Raw genomic sequence first — 14,428 nt, 5'->3', positions numbered from 1 at the left:
CTGTTAAATCAACAACTTCGGTTTGTTCAAAGTAAACCCTTCATTCCCCAAGTTAGAAAGAGCCTTTATATGATATCCTCAAAGCTATAAGACTCCATTGACAGAAACAGTAATTTTACTGTTTGTTGTAAAACACACTTGAGTCAAACTAGACAGAAACAAAATAAAACTCAAGCAAAATCATCTTGGTAAGTAATTCCAACATTCCCACAATAACCAACTGTGGTTTGAGGGTTTTATTAAAAAAAAAACCAATTGAATAAGTAACGGATATAAAAAAACAAGTCACCACCGTAAAATGTTCACCTTTAACTAACACCGTTTTCTGTCACGCTCGTGACGTCGAACGTGACAAAAAAAAAAAAAAAACTGAACTTTTGGGGTTTTCACAGGTTTAAATACATCCACATATATATGCTTTAGCAAACCCAACCCTACTTAGTAAGTTGATGAGCCGTAACAGTTGTCACTCACTTCATGCACATTCTGTTTTGCTGACGGTGTAATGTGCCACTTCTCGTTGTCAGAGTGTTCAGAGAGAAGTGAGCAGCCATCAGCCCCTGGCCTCCCGCGTCCTGCACACCGGAAGGCTTCTCCTCGGCTGCATCAACAACACGTCTCCACGTCAGTCTACTCACTCGTTAAAGTCATCATAAACAAACACATCAGGCTATCTTTTTTCACACTAAGTTCCTTTGTGCCTTCTGTCTCTCTCTCTCTCTCTCTCTCTCTGCGTTTGTAGTTTTAAGAGACACCCTTCTGTTGATCGAGAGGAGGTGTGGAACTCTGGAGAGCCACACCGAACACTTCTTCTCCTCCATCCTGTCCGCCATGGACAGCCTCACCCGGCCCGGTCCGGTCCAGCAGAGCAGAGAGGAGGACCCGGGCCCTGTCGGGGTCCAGGGGTCCACTTTGTGAACACACTGCAGGACACATCTGTTATATGGTTTAATTTGACTTACTTCACTGTTGTCTTACGTTCTCCAAAAATTCTGTTTTATAACACAAGGCTATCATTTATGTGTCTTTTTTTAATGTAAGGTTCATCTGTGTAAGTCGGGGATGTATGGCTTAACATGATGAGTGGATATTTGCTTGATTCTGGCTCTACCATTACAACCAGAAATCAGGAGGAACACAGTTCAGTGTCTAGACTGAAGTGATCTCAGTGAATAATGATGCTTGACAAATGTTCTATCATGCCTTTTTCTACTCCTGATCACTGATTCTGTCACTTATAATGTCTGTGTTTGAGGCGAAACACTTCAGCCCTGGTCAATGTTTACCATGTCCTCTTTCAGACTAGTGGAAAGAAAACAGCCCAAATACACATTTAGGTGTTTATTTCACTACTTTGTCTATTTGTTCTGAAGATTTCTCCTAAATGCACCAAAAGATATCATTAGATAATGACTCATTTGCATAATTAAACATTACATTTCACAAAACTTGTAATACAAAAACTTAATAGTCTTAATGCAAGTAATTAACTGGGGAAGTTTTATGGTGATATCTATTAGTTTTATTATTCCCCTTTTCACCTGTAGTGTCTTTAAAATGTATGTAATTTGACTTAAATATGCACTTCAGTGGCACTTACATACACCAAACATTCCAGTTCAATTCCTATCTATTTTGTGAAGGTTTTTTTACAGAGATCTTTGTTCAAAAGAATATTTTATTCCTAAAAAACGGCGAAAATCTTTTTTTTTTTATGGCTGTTAACAATATTGTCGGATTTACGGAGTGATATAAACAGATATCCAAAATTCCCTCTGTAAAAACCTTTGACTAATATGTCAACAAAGTAGAACAAGAATTGTTTGTGTTTTTTACCCGGCTTTATCCAATGTTAAGATATCTGTTCTGGAAATAAAAATAACATTTCAGAAAACTTGTAATAAAGAAAATGATTGTCTTAATGTATAGTTAACAACTGGGGGAGTTTCATGGTGATATCTATTAGTTGTAAAGGAGAGTAGTAGCACACACGTAACAATGCGCAAACTAATTATTTAATGGTCTACCAATGTTTGGATACCATTAAATCATTTGTGCATAGTGGCTAAGAATGTGCCACTACTCTCCTTTAAACTTGCCTTTTCACCGTTGTCATTACCTCTCCAACACTGGTGTGCGTTTCTTCTCTCTCTCTCATTCTGGATATCTATTATTTAAAATGTTATACCCATCACCTATAATGTTTCCTCTTAAATGATAAATGTAATTTTCAAAATGAAGTCAAAAACTGATTCTAAGGACTTCCAGTGTAAATGTCTTTCATAGACAGACATTTACATCTGCAGCTGGCACGTGTTGGCATTTAAAGTTACTGTGTAAAACTTTTAACGGGTTATTAAACCATATGACCGTAATGAAATGACACCATCGCTAAGAGAAGGAGCTTTTTCGATACAGTTATTCTTAATGCTTCCGTGCTAAATCAAGCAGGTTCACCAGAAACTCCTTCATCTCCAGCTGGGCCTCCGTTAGCGACCAGCCCATCTTTGACAGACCCAGATCCGGCTTCGCTGCCACCTTTGACCTGCAGTCAGAAGCTCCAGCGTGAGGTGTAAGAGCTCTGCGCACGGCCGAAGCAGCTCCTCCTTTGGCCAGGACCAGAACTTCGCCTCGCTGCCCCAAGGGTCACCAACTGGTTGCCAATAGCGACATAACGCTGCTGGAGACCCAGGTCGTATTCTAGGGCCTGCAAGGGAAGCGAGGCACAGGAGAACCAGAACCAGGACTGAGTGGAGCAGACTGTCAGACCCTGCTGCAACAAAATGAGAGGTTTTCTAAAGTGACTCTGTTGCTCAGGAACACTACCGTTTCCGTCCACAGGGACCGCCAAATTCAATACAAAATGAAAGGTTCCTCATAGTAGCTTTAAAGGCAAAATAAGAACATGGAATCAATAATTAACAAATTGGATTGTCTCATCAGTTGGCAGGTTACAGTCATACACCATGTACTGTTCTGAATGATGTGGCTACTTGCACTGTGATCTGTACTTGTAGAACCTGATTTTCTTGCAGGGATCAACGACTTTATTGTTTTTCCCATCAGCTTGTTTAACAGGACAGGTGGTCACTGTCCACACGTACAACAACACATACAGCCTTTTGATCCATTTCACTCATTCCACCGTTGTGTGTTCTAATGTTGGCAAATATGTTGAAGGCTCACCTTCATGCTACAACTGTCTCAAAAAAACAATGGAGAGGATTGGAAGTTAGTTTGTGGTGAAAAATGATCCACCATGTGAATTTTTTCCAGAATCTGTGTGCTACTCCTGTCACTGTCATTGCTGGATATATATATCTGCTTGAGTTTTTGCTCAATTGGATGAACAAAGCCTTTAGAAAACCCTAAAAGTTCAAAGTTTTCACTACTGTTCTACCAAAATCATTAAATGAAGCGGAGTGTTTTAAATCAGGGTTTGTGTGTTTGCTATGTTGTGTTCTGGTTGGTATAGACATTAAGAGGAAACTGGAAAGGTTGCTGCACTGACAGGTCTTTCAGCTCAGACTAGTTTACAATTTCAAAGACTTTGGCATCAACTCCAAATTTGGGTTAATGTCAGTTATGAAGGAAAACAGCTGCTCGTGTTTCTAGATGGAGTCTTGGTGTTGAGGGATGTTGGGGATGGAGAACCTCGACAAGGCCGTCAATGTCATGGATTTTAAAGTACAAGTTCTAGTTTCGTGTCATAAATAAAATAAAGTCCTGCTGTGCTCTTTACCAAATGTAATGCCATTGTAACAACAGAGTAATACTATGTTGAATTTACAAAAATCGTGAATGCTTTATATAAATTTGTTAAACAATTGCGATCGAACTTAACTATAAAATATATAGTAGGTGATGGGTAATAGTCTCAGACAGTTAGACTTTTTGTCAATCATATTCTATATACCATAGGGCCCAACAAAAGAAAAATCTAAATAATTACTACCGAAACCACTGAATTTAAATGAGTTATACATGACTCCTTATATGTGTCATTGCGGAAAAAAATGCAAGACAATTTTAGTTTTTGTTGACTCATGGATAGTAGCCTAAGGTGTACGGGTTCTGACTTAAGCTCCCTGTCTTCCCATTCACACCTACTTCCTCAAACATCAAAACCAGTGATGTCACAACCATGACTCATGACACACACGTGAATTAGAACAGAGGTTTCTGGATGACTGGGAGCGTGTTAACCATTATATTGATCACTTCTAATGATGTGTTTTATTGTCACTAATAAACTCTGTTATCGACTAAGGGCAATATAAATGTCAACCATGGGTGTACAGTTGAACTGAATGGTAACCTACAGAAAGTTGATGTGTCAAGCTGGACAAATGTAACTGGGATGTGACCGGAAATAACACTTGTTTTCGCTTTTCAGCGCAAGCGAATTGTAACAAAATACACCGTCGTCGAGGTTTATGTTGAAGTATTTTACCGGAAGTTGTTTGTTAAGTGTAGTTTGCCACGGGGCACTGACTCCTCTTTGCCACGTTTCACTAAATGACGTAATCCTTCCCGGGACCTGACAGTTCGCTGTTGCGGTAACGACACACTCAGAGAGAGAGAGCGAGAGAGAGAGAGAGAGAGAGAGAGGGGGAGGGTACCGGCCAGCTAGATATCTACAGATAACACCTGTTTATTTGCTTTAGGTTCGCGGCTGTACAACGTGTCACCGGTCTGATTTGAAGAGACAGTGAAACCGAGCCGCCTATTTTGCGTTATTCCCGACTTGGCTAACCAGCTGGCTAACGCTAGCTAGCTGTTTCCTGGTTGGAGTTGCAGCCATTTTGGATTTTTTTTTACCGAGAAACTAGCCGGTCGTGTTTTTTTTTTGGGAGCAGTGTAAGCTAGCCAGCGCTCCCGTTTACATATCCGAAACACCGCTGTTTGTCTGCAGACAGGGGAGAGGAGACGTTTGACCAGAGGGGGGATACACCAAACCACGAGTCCACAATGAATCCCGAATAGTAAGTATCACACTGAACATGTTGGCCAGCTAGCTTAGGGTAGCTATGTGCTAACAAGTGAGTTAGCACAAATAACTTAAGCTCAGCAGTTGAACTAAGTTAGAGGCCAACATCAGCTGACGTTTGACCTCCTGTGCCCGCCTGACTGCCCGATGTGCTATCAACGCTTCCCAGTGATGTAGCAGGAATGACACGCTAAACACAGTCAGTCGATGGGTATTTGTAACAAACAACAGTGCGTCTTTGCTACGTGCTGATCATCATATTAAGCCAGCTGTTTAGTAGTAGCGTTAAGTGGCTGGTTTCTGCTCGCTGCGTTTCACGTATGTTACGCGTTTAACGTAGCGTTGAACGACGTCACAGGACAAAGACGCGTTGTTGAGCTGCTTACTGAGCCAGCCTCTATACCTTTGCGCTTAACATTTATTTATATATATATATATATATATCATTTTTAGTTACCTTTCAATATCAACGTCACATATCTATTAGCGCCATTAGCTAGCTAAAAGTAGCTAGCATTAATTGAATCTTCACGAGTGTTCCCTTATTCAACGTCACATTTCTTGTTAACCCTGTTGTCGATGGTTATACTTCAGTCTGTGATGGTGATGGTGATAGCCTACTTATTATTCTTGCTGTAAACATACTTCAGCAGCTTTCCTCTGTTGTTCCCGTCCAGGTAAAGTCATTGGTTATACGCTATTACCTGGTATTTGGGCATGACTAATATTTAAGTCATATGGTCTAGTGCTGAGGCAGCCTCTCAGTCATGTGTAGGTCACATGCTCTAGGACAAGCCCTCGATTTCAACACAGCAGCGTTGAGCAATTTTCATCTGCCTCTGGTATTGCATTCATACATGTTGACATGGGACTGGAACTTTTTTGTTCAGTGCAGATTTTTTTCCATATTTGACAAGCTGTTATACAGCTAGTCTTGCAACTAAAATGCTCGATTGCCCGTATTATCTTGTCATTTCTCTTTAAAAGTGATATTCGATCCCCATTCCTCATTTTGTATTAATGATTCACCTGTTTGGTGTGGACTAGATACTCCTAAGCAAGGTCCACGAAACGTCTTACTCAATGACAGTCGCTGTCAAAATGAAGAGAAGGATGTTTAGGATTAAAGATCAGTATGCTGAATACAACACTTCCAGTTCAAATGATAAGTGGTTATGGATATGTGGTTGCGTTATGTTCCTTATCTTCTGAACTGTTCACTATCACAACGTTGGATACAGTCAGCCTATAAACTGCCCTTTCGTGAAGTTGAGGCCTATGTGTCACGATGAAATTAGATAAATTGCTGCATGAATCAATATGAACAACATCTTTATTTAGCTATTGTATTGGGAAAACATTCAATTGCAGCAGCGTATTTTAATTTGTGACTATAAGCCTTGTTAACGTGTAATTAAACTATCATGACCTAATTTACAATCAAATCTGAAAAATGTAATAAAAACAGCACTAAAGAACAACGGGCTTGATAAAAAGTATTATATGATCCATACTGATCTCCAGAAAAACAAGTCGCTCAAACTAAAATGCAGCAATATTAAACAACACCCAACCTGACATAGCTCTGCCACTCTGAACATATTTTTATAATTTGAAGCCCACTGTTAACAATTGAATTTCACTCATAAATATATCAACAACAACCCCTCTCGCCCTCACGTCTACAACTGTGATACTTTCACTACAATAAGATAAACTATTGTTGATCCCAATGGGAGGAAATTTGCTTTGTACAGCAGCAGAAAGACAGCAGTAGTACAGATAAGTTAAATAAAGTAAAATAAGAATTAAGTAGAAAAGATTAATACAAATATGAGAACAGTAACACATAGAGAAAAAATTGCAAGATTAAGTAAGAGTGGTGTGGTCATTAATACTTTTGACTGTTTGAAGTTTTGGGTTATTACAAATATCACATATGCTGTATTGTGTGAATGAGAATTCTGGTCCTGGAATGTATTTGTAACCAGGAGTCCAGCGACATACTCCAACTGAGAGGTAGCACATTCTCCTTTACTATGACTCAAGAAGACCATGTCCTTGCTCAGGGTTTAACACCTGGGGACTAAAACATGCAGGAGAAGTCCTTGACATGAAAGAACATTTTTTTACCCAGGCACTGGATCTCTGCTTTCGGCTTCTCAAGACCAAAACACAGCAATTCACACCATTCCTATTTTCCTGTTTCCAGCCTTGCTGACCCTGGAAAAAGTAAATACGACTCAAAATCCCGTCATTATAAAGATAATGGCAAAACAAACAAAAAAAAAAAGTTGCCTTGCGAGCCAAAACCCCTGAGAAAGCTCTTAAATTGAGAAATGAAGTTTAATTAGTGGGTGTCCCCACTTGATTTAAAGCAAATACAGAGGTGGAAGAAGTACTCAGACCTATTTTTATTTTGTGAAAGTAGTAGCAGATAACAATGTAAAACATATTGCGTTGACGCGCTGCAGAGCTAGAGCCGATAGGAAGCCTTTAATGCTGTAGAGCTTCCTATTGGTGCAAGGGCTGGCGCATGCTCGGCGTCATATGACAAGCCACGGTGCCGAGGTGGTGGTGTGTCTTCAGCTTTTTAGGAGTGCGTTGCTGCAGAGGAAGAAACAAAGGAAGGCTGAACACTAGCAGGTTGTTGACAGAGAGGTTTATAGCTGCCTACTCAGATATTGCCCTGTGCGTAGGTTTTTGGGGAAGTGAAAGATGATCATTATATTGCATTATTTTATTTGGGTGTAATCGCAAGAGATGCAGAATGTAGTTTGGACTTGTATGTTGTCTGCAGGCTGTCTAGACCCGCCTTGTTGCATGACAGTCTTAAGGTGGGTCACTTGGCTTAATGAAATACTAGAATGCCCTACCCTAAGCATGCATGTTGTTCTATGCCTCAACAATGCTCTTTTGAGAATGAAAACTGAGCATCTGTCAGTCTCATTCTGCAGTAGACCGCATAAATCTAGGGAGTGAAAATACCGCCCCCTCCAATTTTAAAACCAGTAAGGATTAAGCCTATTTGACTGGTTCCGCATTGAGAAGCAGCCACTCAGTCTGAGCTTGGCAGAGTCCTCTTTGTCCCCTCTGTGCACCTGATGTTTAGATCATTGACGGAAGGTTTTTACTAGGTAACCATTCTGAAACAATCGGCAAACTATGGCACTGGCATCTCTTTTAAAGACGAAGCAAAATAAAGTAGTTTGACTGGGGGGGTGACAGTTCGACTAACCCGTCATCATCACAAACAAATGTGATTCAACTGACAAACCTGACTAACCAGATGAACCGTAACCAAAACTTAAAAGGACATTTCCCAGCATCTTTTGCTGGACAAACAATGATACAGCAAAGCATATACAACATGCAGCTCAATAAGTGACACTGCTATTTCTGAATATCTTCTAACTACATTTTTTTTTTTCTCCCCTTTCCTCACAGTGACTATTTATTCAAGCTGCTCCTGATTGGTGACTCTGGTGTTGGAAAGTCTTGCCTTCTACTCCGGTTTGCAGTAAGTTTCCCCTAACAATACAAACAGTATGTTTTTATATTGCCTCCATTTTCACCTTTTTAAAGTTTGAACTATGTAGTGATTTCATTCAGACTGTTTAAAGCTGTCTTCAGCTGGACAACAGTATATTATAGCTATCTTCACTGGGTTTCTCATTAACTCAACATGATACTAAGTTATACCACACAGGATGTGGTGCTCACATGTGCAAACTCAAGCAGTAAACCTGCCTGTAACTCATTCATTCAGTGCGAAACCTGCTCCAGTTTGTATACAATGTAAACATACCAAGTGCCAACACCTTGGCTACTTCCCACCAGTGCTAGTAGTGATTGATAGTGTGCAAGACTGTAGTGAAGTAGGAAGTAAGTGAGCAGGATGTGTGAGCCAACTAACTGACTGTTTCTCTCCGCAGGACGACACATACACAGAAAGTTACATTAGCACTATCGGTGTGGACTTCAAAATACGAACCATAGAACTAGATGGAAAGACCATTAAGCTTCAAATCGTGAGTACCCCAATACCTCACTTTTAATATCGGGGTCCTTCAGTTACCATGGTCCTTCAGTTACCATTACCACCATAAAAAAAAAGAAAAGCTCAGTATTTTCATGAAACAGTTGATCACTGTTTTTAGCTAACAATACTCCACCAAGAAGAAATCATGCATTTGTCAGGGACTATTTTCTGCAGTGGAATAATCCATATTTTGGTGCTCTAGTGAGTATTTATGGCAGCAAGAGGGTGTATGTGGGATATAGTCATAATAAACTGCAGTGTATGTATTGACAAAAAGAAAGAATAGAACTATCAATTAGCACTGAATACTTGAATTTGTGTTTTTCCAGTGACTGGTCACATTTAAAGATATTTTTAAAAAAAAATGATAGTGAGAACATTTGTGAGGAACAGTAGAAGCTGTATGTGTGTAAAGGTTGTTTTTTGTCAAAGCCCGTCATCAAATGCATTCATCTATTTCCTTTGACAGTGGGACACGGCGGGTCAGGAGAGGTTTCGTACAATCACATCCAGCTACTACAGAGGTGCTCATGGTATCATTGTAGTGTACGACGTCACAGACCAGGTCAGTGTAACACTACTACATTTTCTACCTAGAAGAGCTACTCATTAATACACTTGGTGATGAGGTTTTGCCCACCAATCACCCAGCTCAAACGCAAGACAGAATCTTATTGGCCGGTTTCTGATGAACTGAAATCCAAAGGGATGAACCATTCCTCATTTTGCTGGCGTTTCCTAGGAACCCTGTCAGATGACACTGTTAGATATTTTAACACTTGCCGAAGGAGGAGTGTACTCATTGCTTGTTGTATGTACGTGCTGAGGTAGAATGCTTATTAATGAGTGTAAAAGAACAGGTGAGTTCTTTCCATTTGAGAAAGAAGTCAGCATTCACTTTACTCAAAATCCTCTGCTCTGTGATGAGGGGAAATAGGTCCTTCTTCCTCAGTGGATTTCTCACTGTATGCCTTTTTTTAGTGCTCCTCTAAATGGAAGTTTTACAGAAGAATAATTTGATTGGAAGGACCCAAACATGAAAATTCTTCACATTTAGCACAAACGTCCCCCTAGACTCAAGGATAAACTGATTAGAAATTGTTGGTCCAACGTCACTGTGACTTCACGTAACACATTTTGGTGAGGACATTTTGGGGAAACATGGGGTGTGAAATGCAGCTTGACTGCTTGATGTAGGCATACAACCGCCAAGGCAGTAATTCTTGTTTTGTAGGGTGTAGGAGGCGGGGCTTTACAGAATGCAGGTGGCGATCAAAAATAAATGATACGCAGATGGAGATGGACTGTTAAATGCAACCATGGAAATGTTAAGTTGCACTTGACAGATTTCTGGTCAGTGCAGCATGCATTCATGTTCTAAGAACCTGTAAAGCATGATGTAATCTGATGACATTTAGGTGTAAAGTAGAGAAGTGTCTTGACCCCGTCTGACTTTACTACAAGGTGTCTCCCAGTGTTTGATAAACATGCTCCATACAGGCAGCCTTTGTCCTAGCTCACAAAGCTCATTGTGTCCACTGGGCCCCCTGTGCCAAAACTCCATCGATGCTCTGCCACAAGAAGTTGTGACACACCAGGAAGTAGCTTCTGGTTTTATTTTACAATTAAGAAGATATGGTTTAATACGTGGTGGTGGAACTAGAAGAAGTTCCTCCCTGAAACCGTGCTGTTGAAACTAAATTACATTACCATTGCCCGGGGCTAACAGCCTTGGAAATTGTAAGCAGGAACAACCCAAATCAGTCGTTAGTAAGCAACAACAACAAAAAACGTGTAAACATGTGCTGCAGCTAGTTTCTCCATATCCTGACCTGAGGCAGACATGCATGTAATATACACAACGGGGAGAGTTTCCGAAGTTAAAGATATTAAAGGATCACTTTACGAAATAAGTATTAATTCTGGCTCTATGGAAGCTGCTGATGTCCCGTAGCAGATTTAGCTCAGTACTGACATTAAACTCTTTCTATTTCTCAGGAGTCCTTCAACAATGTCAAACAGTGGCTACAGGAGATCGACCGCTATGCCAGTGAAAACGTCAACAAGCTTTTGGTTGGGAACAAGTGCGACCTGACGACAAAGAAGGTGGTGGATTACACAACGGCAAAGGTAAGGCCACCTGGGGATTCAGTCTCATGCACACAGTCATTTGTACTTAAACATTTTGATGCTTTTGTTTTGCTGGTAAGGGAGTCGGTGTCATTGAAGTAGAATGACACTTAGTTGATAGTAAAAAGATAACTGACTAGTTAGACTAAAAAGGGTTTCCCCTAAAATCTCCCTTTTTATAATGACAAACTCAAATAGGCCCATGATCCCATGCCAAGGTACGACCCAGAGCCACAGCCAAGTCGTACGTACATTGCTCCATAATATAGCAAAAGTGTATAGAAAATATTTTAAATTTGTTTTTTAGCAATACCATCGTCTCTATGAATGTGGACTGTCCGCAATTTTTAATCTTAGTTTTTCTACTATATCATCAGTTAAAAATGATTTAAAGTGACCTTTAACGTATATAAAACATTTAAAGTGATTGTTTTATTTAATTTCATCGATTTGTTATTTATAATTTGCATGTTTGTTTTGATGTTAACAATGCAGCTATTTATTTTTTTACATGTAAGAATAAGTCGTTTTTTGGTCAAAAAAAACTAGTTTTTGCACAGTGACGATTAGTAAATATAAATGTATAGATATGCATCATTTGCACAAGAAATAAACCAAAATATCACCATCTGATATTGATCAGCTCTAATATTTAACATAATCAGTAAAAACTAACACTTTAAAAGTATTTGCTTGAATATACAAATCAAAAAATGTGTGTTCTGCATATCGAAAGAATCTTAAAAGTAGTTTGCTGGTGTTTGTTATGTCTCTCAATCAGCAGGATGTATTCAGTGACCTTTTTTAAAGCCTCAGTCAGTATTTAGGAAGCACAGGGGAGAGGTTGTAGCTAACTTAAGGTCTATAGTCTCAACTGCTGCTGAACAAAAGAGTAAAGTAAAGAGTATCTAATGTGACAAATTTACTCACTATTGCCAACCGGACAGCAGCTCGTCCTGAGACACACACACACACACACACACTTCCTCTCTGTGCTAAACACCTCCCCCACACACACAAAAAAACCCACTAACATCTGTCTTTTTGTCTTCAGTGAGGTACAATCCGCTTCATTCCCTGGAAAATATTATTGCAATGGTGACGGGTATTTATTGTTGGGGCAAATTTTCACTTCTTTTTCTGATGCGACACTATATGACGCACGTTGAAGTGAATATATATATATAATAAATTAAATCGAGAGGGATTTGCACAATTATTATAATTTATTAACGTAAGAAACATATGACTAATATGCTCTTCTGAAAGCAACCAGACGTACCTCTTTGATCATCGTTAATCACACATTCAAACTCGACAGAAACAAAATAAAACTCTGATGTTGAACGTGACACCAGGAAAAAAAACACAAAGAAACCAGTGCAACAGCACAGCATACTGGGAAAAGAGTCTATCGCCCATTTCTGGCGGGTTTTCCTGTGTATAAAAAAACCGAGTATATTCACTGAATTTGGTGGTAAAAGGCTATAAACGCTTCTCCACCAGTGTGCCATAAGGTTTACATTTAGCTTTGCTTTTTACAAATCGTGTAAACCGAAGCCAAAATGTCCCCTGCTACTGACATGATGTTGAGAATTTAAGTTTTTCCACCGTTTAATAGTATTTTGCTTTTCACTAAAACAGTAAGATATCAAAAACGAAGTAAAAAGATGACTAAACTTCTGTGGCTCTGTCCTCCCCCCCCCGTTGTGTCCAGGAGTTTGCAGACTCTCTGGGCATTCCCTTTTTGGAAACCAGCGCCAAGAACGCCACCAACGTGGAGCAGGCCTTCATGACCATGGCCGCCGAGATCAAGAAGAGGATGGGCCCCGGGGCCACGGCCGGAGGAGGGGAGAAGCCCAACGTGAAGCTGACCCCCGGCACCAGTGTCAAGCCCTCGTCAGGAGGATGCTGCTGAGAGATGAAACCACTTCCACTTTTCATCCCATCCCCCCACAGCCCCCCCTCCCGCCTCCCGCCTCCCATCCCCCGTGCCCTCTCACTCTGCAGGCCCGTCGAGCCTGGCCTGCCTTCCCCCTCAAACTCCACCGGCCACAAAGTTAGACAGGACAGGGGGACGACGTGCGAGCCCACACGTCTCCGCGAGAACAAGATGAAGTTGCCCGCATTTGTACTGTACATAGTATAGCCGCACTACCAAAAACAAATAAAGCATCCTTCTTGTCATACTGTCCCGTTTATCTACGGCTAATTCTACAGATAGGCCATCATTCGACCCTGACCCCCCCCGACTTCCACCCCCCACCCCACCCCACCATCCTTATCTCAGACCTCTCAGAGACTACTCTTTTATCTGGCCCTCTGAATGCAGGTTCGTGAGAACAGTGCGTGTGTGTGTGTGAGAATGTGTGTGTTTCACTGCATTCCTACAGGTAAATGAATCAGTTTCATAAGGTTTCTGTCCGTATGGACCTTTTTTTTTCTGTTATTTCTCTTTTCCTTTCTGTGATTTCACGTTGCGGTTTGTGTCAGCATGCGTCTGTCAGTCAGTCTGTCCCCATTTGAAGTTTTTTTTTTTTTTTAATTATTATTTCTCACCAACCTCCGCACAGCAGTGTCTCACTGTCTAGCATCGAAAGTGCAACAGACTTTGTGTGTGTGTGTGTGTGTGTGTGTGTGTTTGTGTGTGTGTGTGTGTGTGTGTGTGTGTGTGTGTGTGTGTGTGTATATAAATATATATATGTACACACGATTTGCCAGTTCTGTGGTGTTCAATGCGTCATTGGGCTCGTCTTAACTCTTTATCTCTGCATTACATTTGTGGCTGAAGACAACTGTACGTTTGTTGCTCAACATGTAACACTTGAACAGAAAAATAAATATTGTACTACCAGACTGTATGAAATGGGAGGGGCCTGTCTGCGATTCTTGGGTGAGATGTGTCTAGAGGGAAAAAAAACAAAACCCTTTTTTGAATTATTTATTCTTCATTCATTTGGCGTATCGACTGCCAAGTTATAGGGTCTGTTTGCAAATTGCTGAGTCATCTCCAATAAGAATTGCATATATAAAATACAATGTTCTCTTGTTTTCATAATAAAGGCAACTGAACTCAGTTCGAAAGGAAACCAGGGGACTAGTGTTTGAATAAGAATGTCAGAACAGTGCTCTATTGTACAGCTGTGCGTGAAGGTCAGGTCACAGCACAATGGCCTTAATGTGTGTGTGTGTGTGTGTGTGTGTGTGTGGACGCACTCATTCACCTCGATTTCAAACTGTGAGAGTGTGGCCCCGGTACTACTGAA

General features: G+C 40.5%; 2 protein-coding genes across 3 annotated transcripts in view; both read left to right on the top strand.

The window, feature by feature from the left end:
- Positions 1-1,894, top strand: part of cep68 (centrosomal protein 68) — a 12,604-nt gene extending 10,710 nt beyond the window's left edge. For both annotated transcript variants that reach the window (XM_054600289.1, XM_054600288.1), the window contains exons 8-9: positions 528-624; positions 743-1,894. In XM_054600289.1, coding sequence (XP_054456264.1) covers positions 528-624; positions 743-918 — 273 coding nt within the window. In that variant the 3' untranslated portion in view covers positions 919-1,894. The remainder of the gene's footprint in view (positions 1-527; positions 625-742) is intronic.
- A 2,664-nt stretch (positions 1,895-4,558) lies between these two features.
- LOC129092194 (ras-related protein ORAB-1-like) lies at positions 4,559-14,251 on the top strand. Its single transcript, XM_054600027.1, has 6 exons — positions 4,559-4,985; positions 8,438-8,510; positions 8,926-9,021; positions 9,502-9,597; positions 11,031-11,162; positions 12,880-14,251. The coding sequence occupies exons 1-6, from the start codon at positions 4,972-4,974 to the stop codon at positions 13,078-13,080; spliced, it is 612 nt and encodes a 203-aa protein (XP_054456002.1). The 5' UTR covers positions 4,559-4,971; the 3' UTR covers positions 13,081-14,251.
- Positions 14,252-14,428: the final 177 nt, after the last annotated feature.

Source organism: Anoplopoma fimbria, chromosome 6 (genome assembly GCF_027596085.1).
Source record: "Anoplopoma fimbria isolate UVic2021 breed Golden Eagle Sablefish chromosome 6, Afim_UVic_2022, whole genome shotgun sequence".
Classification (NCBI taxonomy): domain Eukaryota; kingdom Metazoa; phylum Chordata; class Actinopteri; order Perciformes; family Anoplopomatidae; genus Anoplopoma; species Anoplopoma fimbria.
The sequence above is the reverse complement of the archived record's forward strand: the minus strand, read 5'-3'. Positions and strand labels throughout refer to the sequence as shown.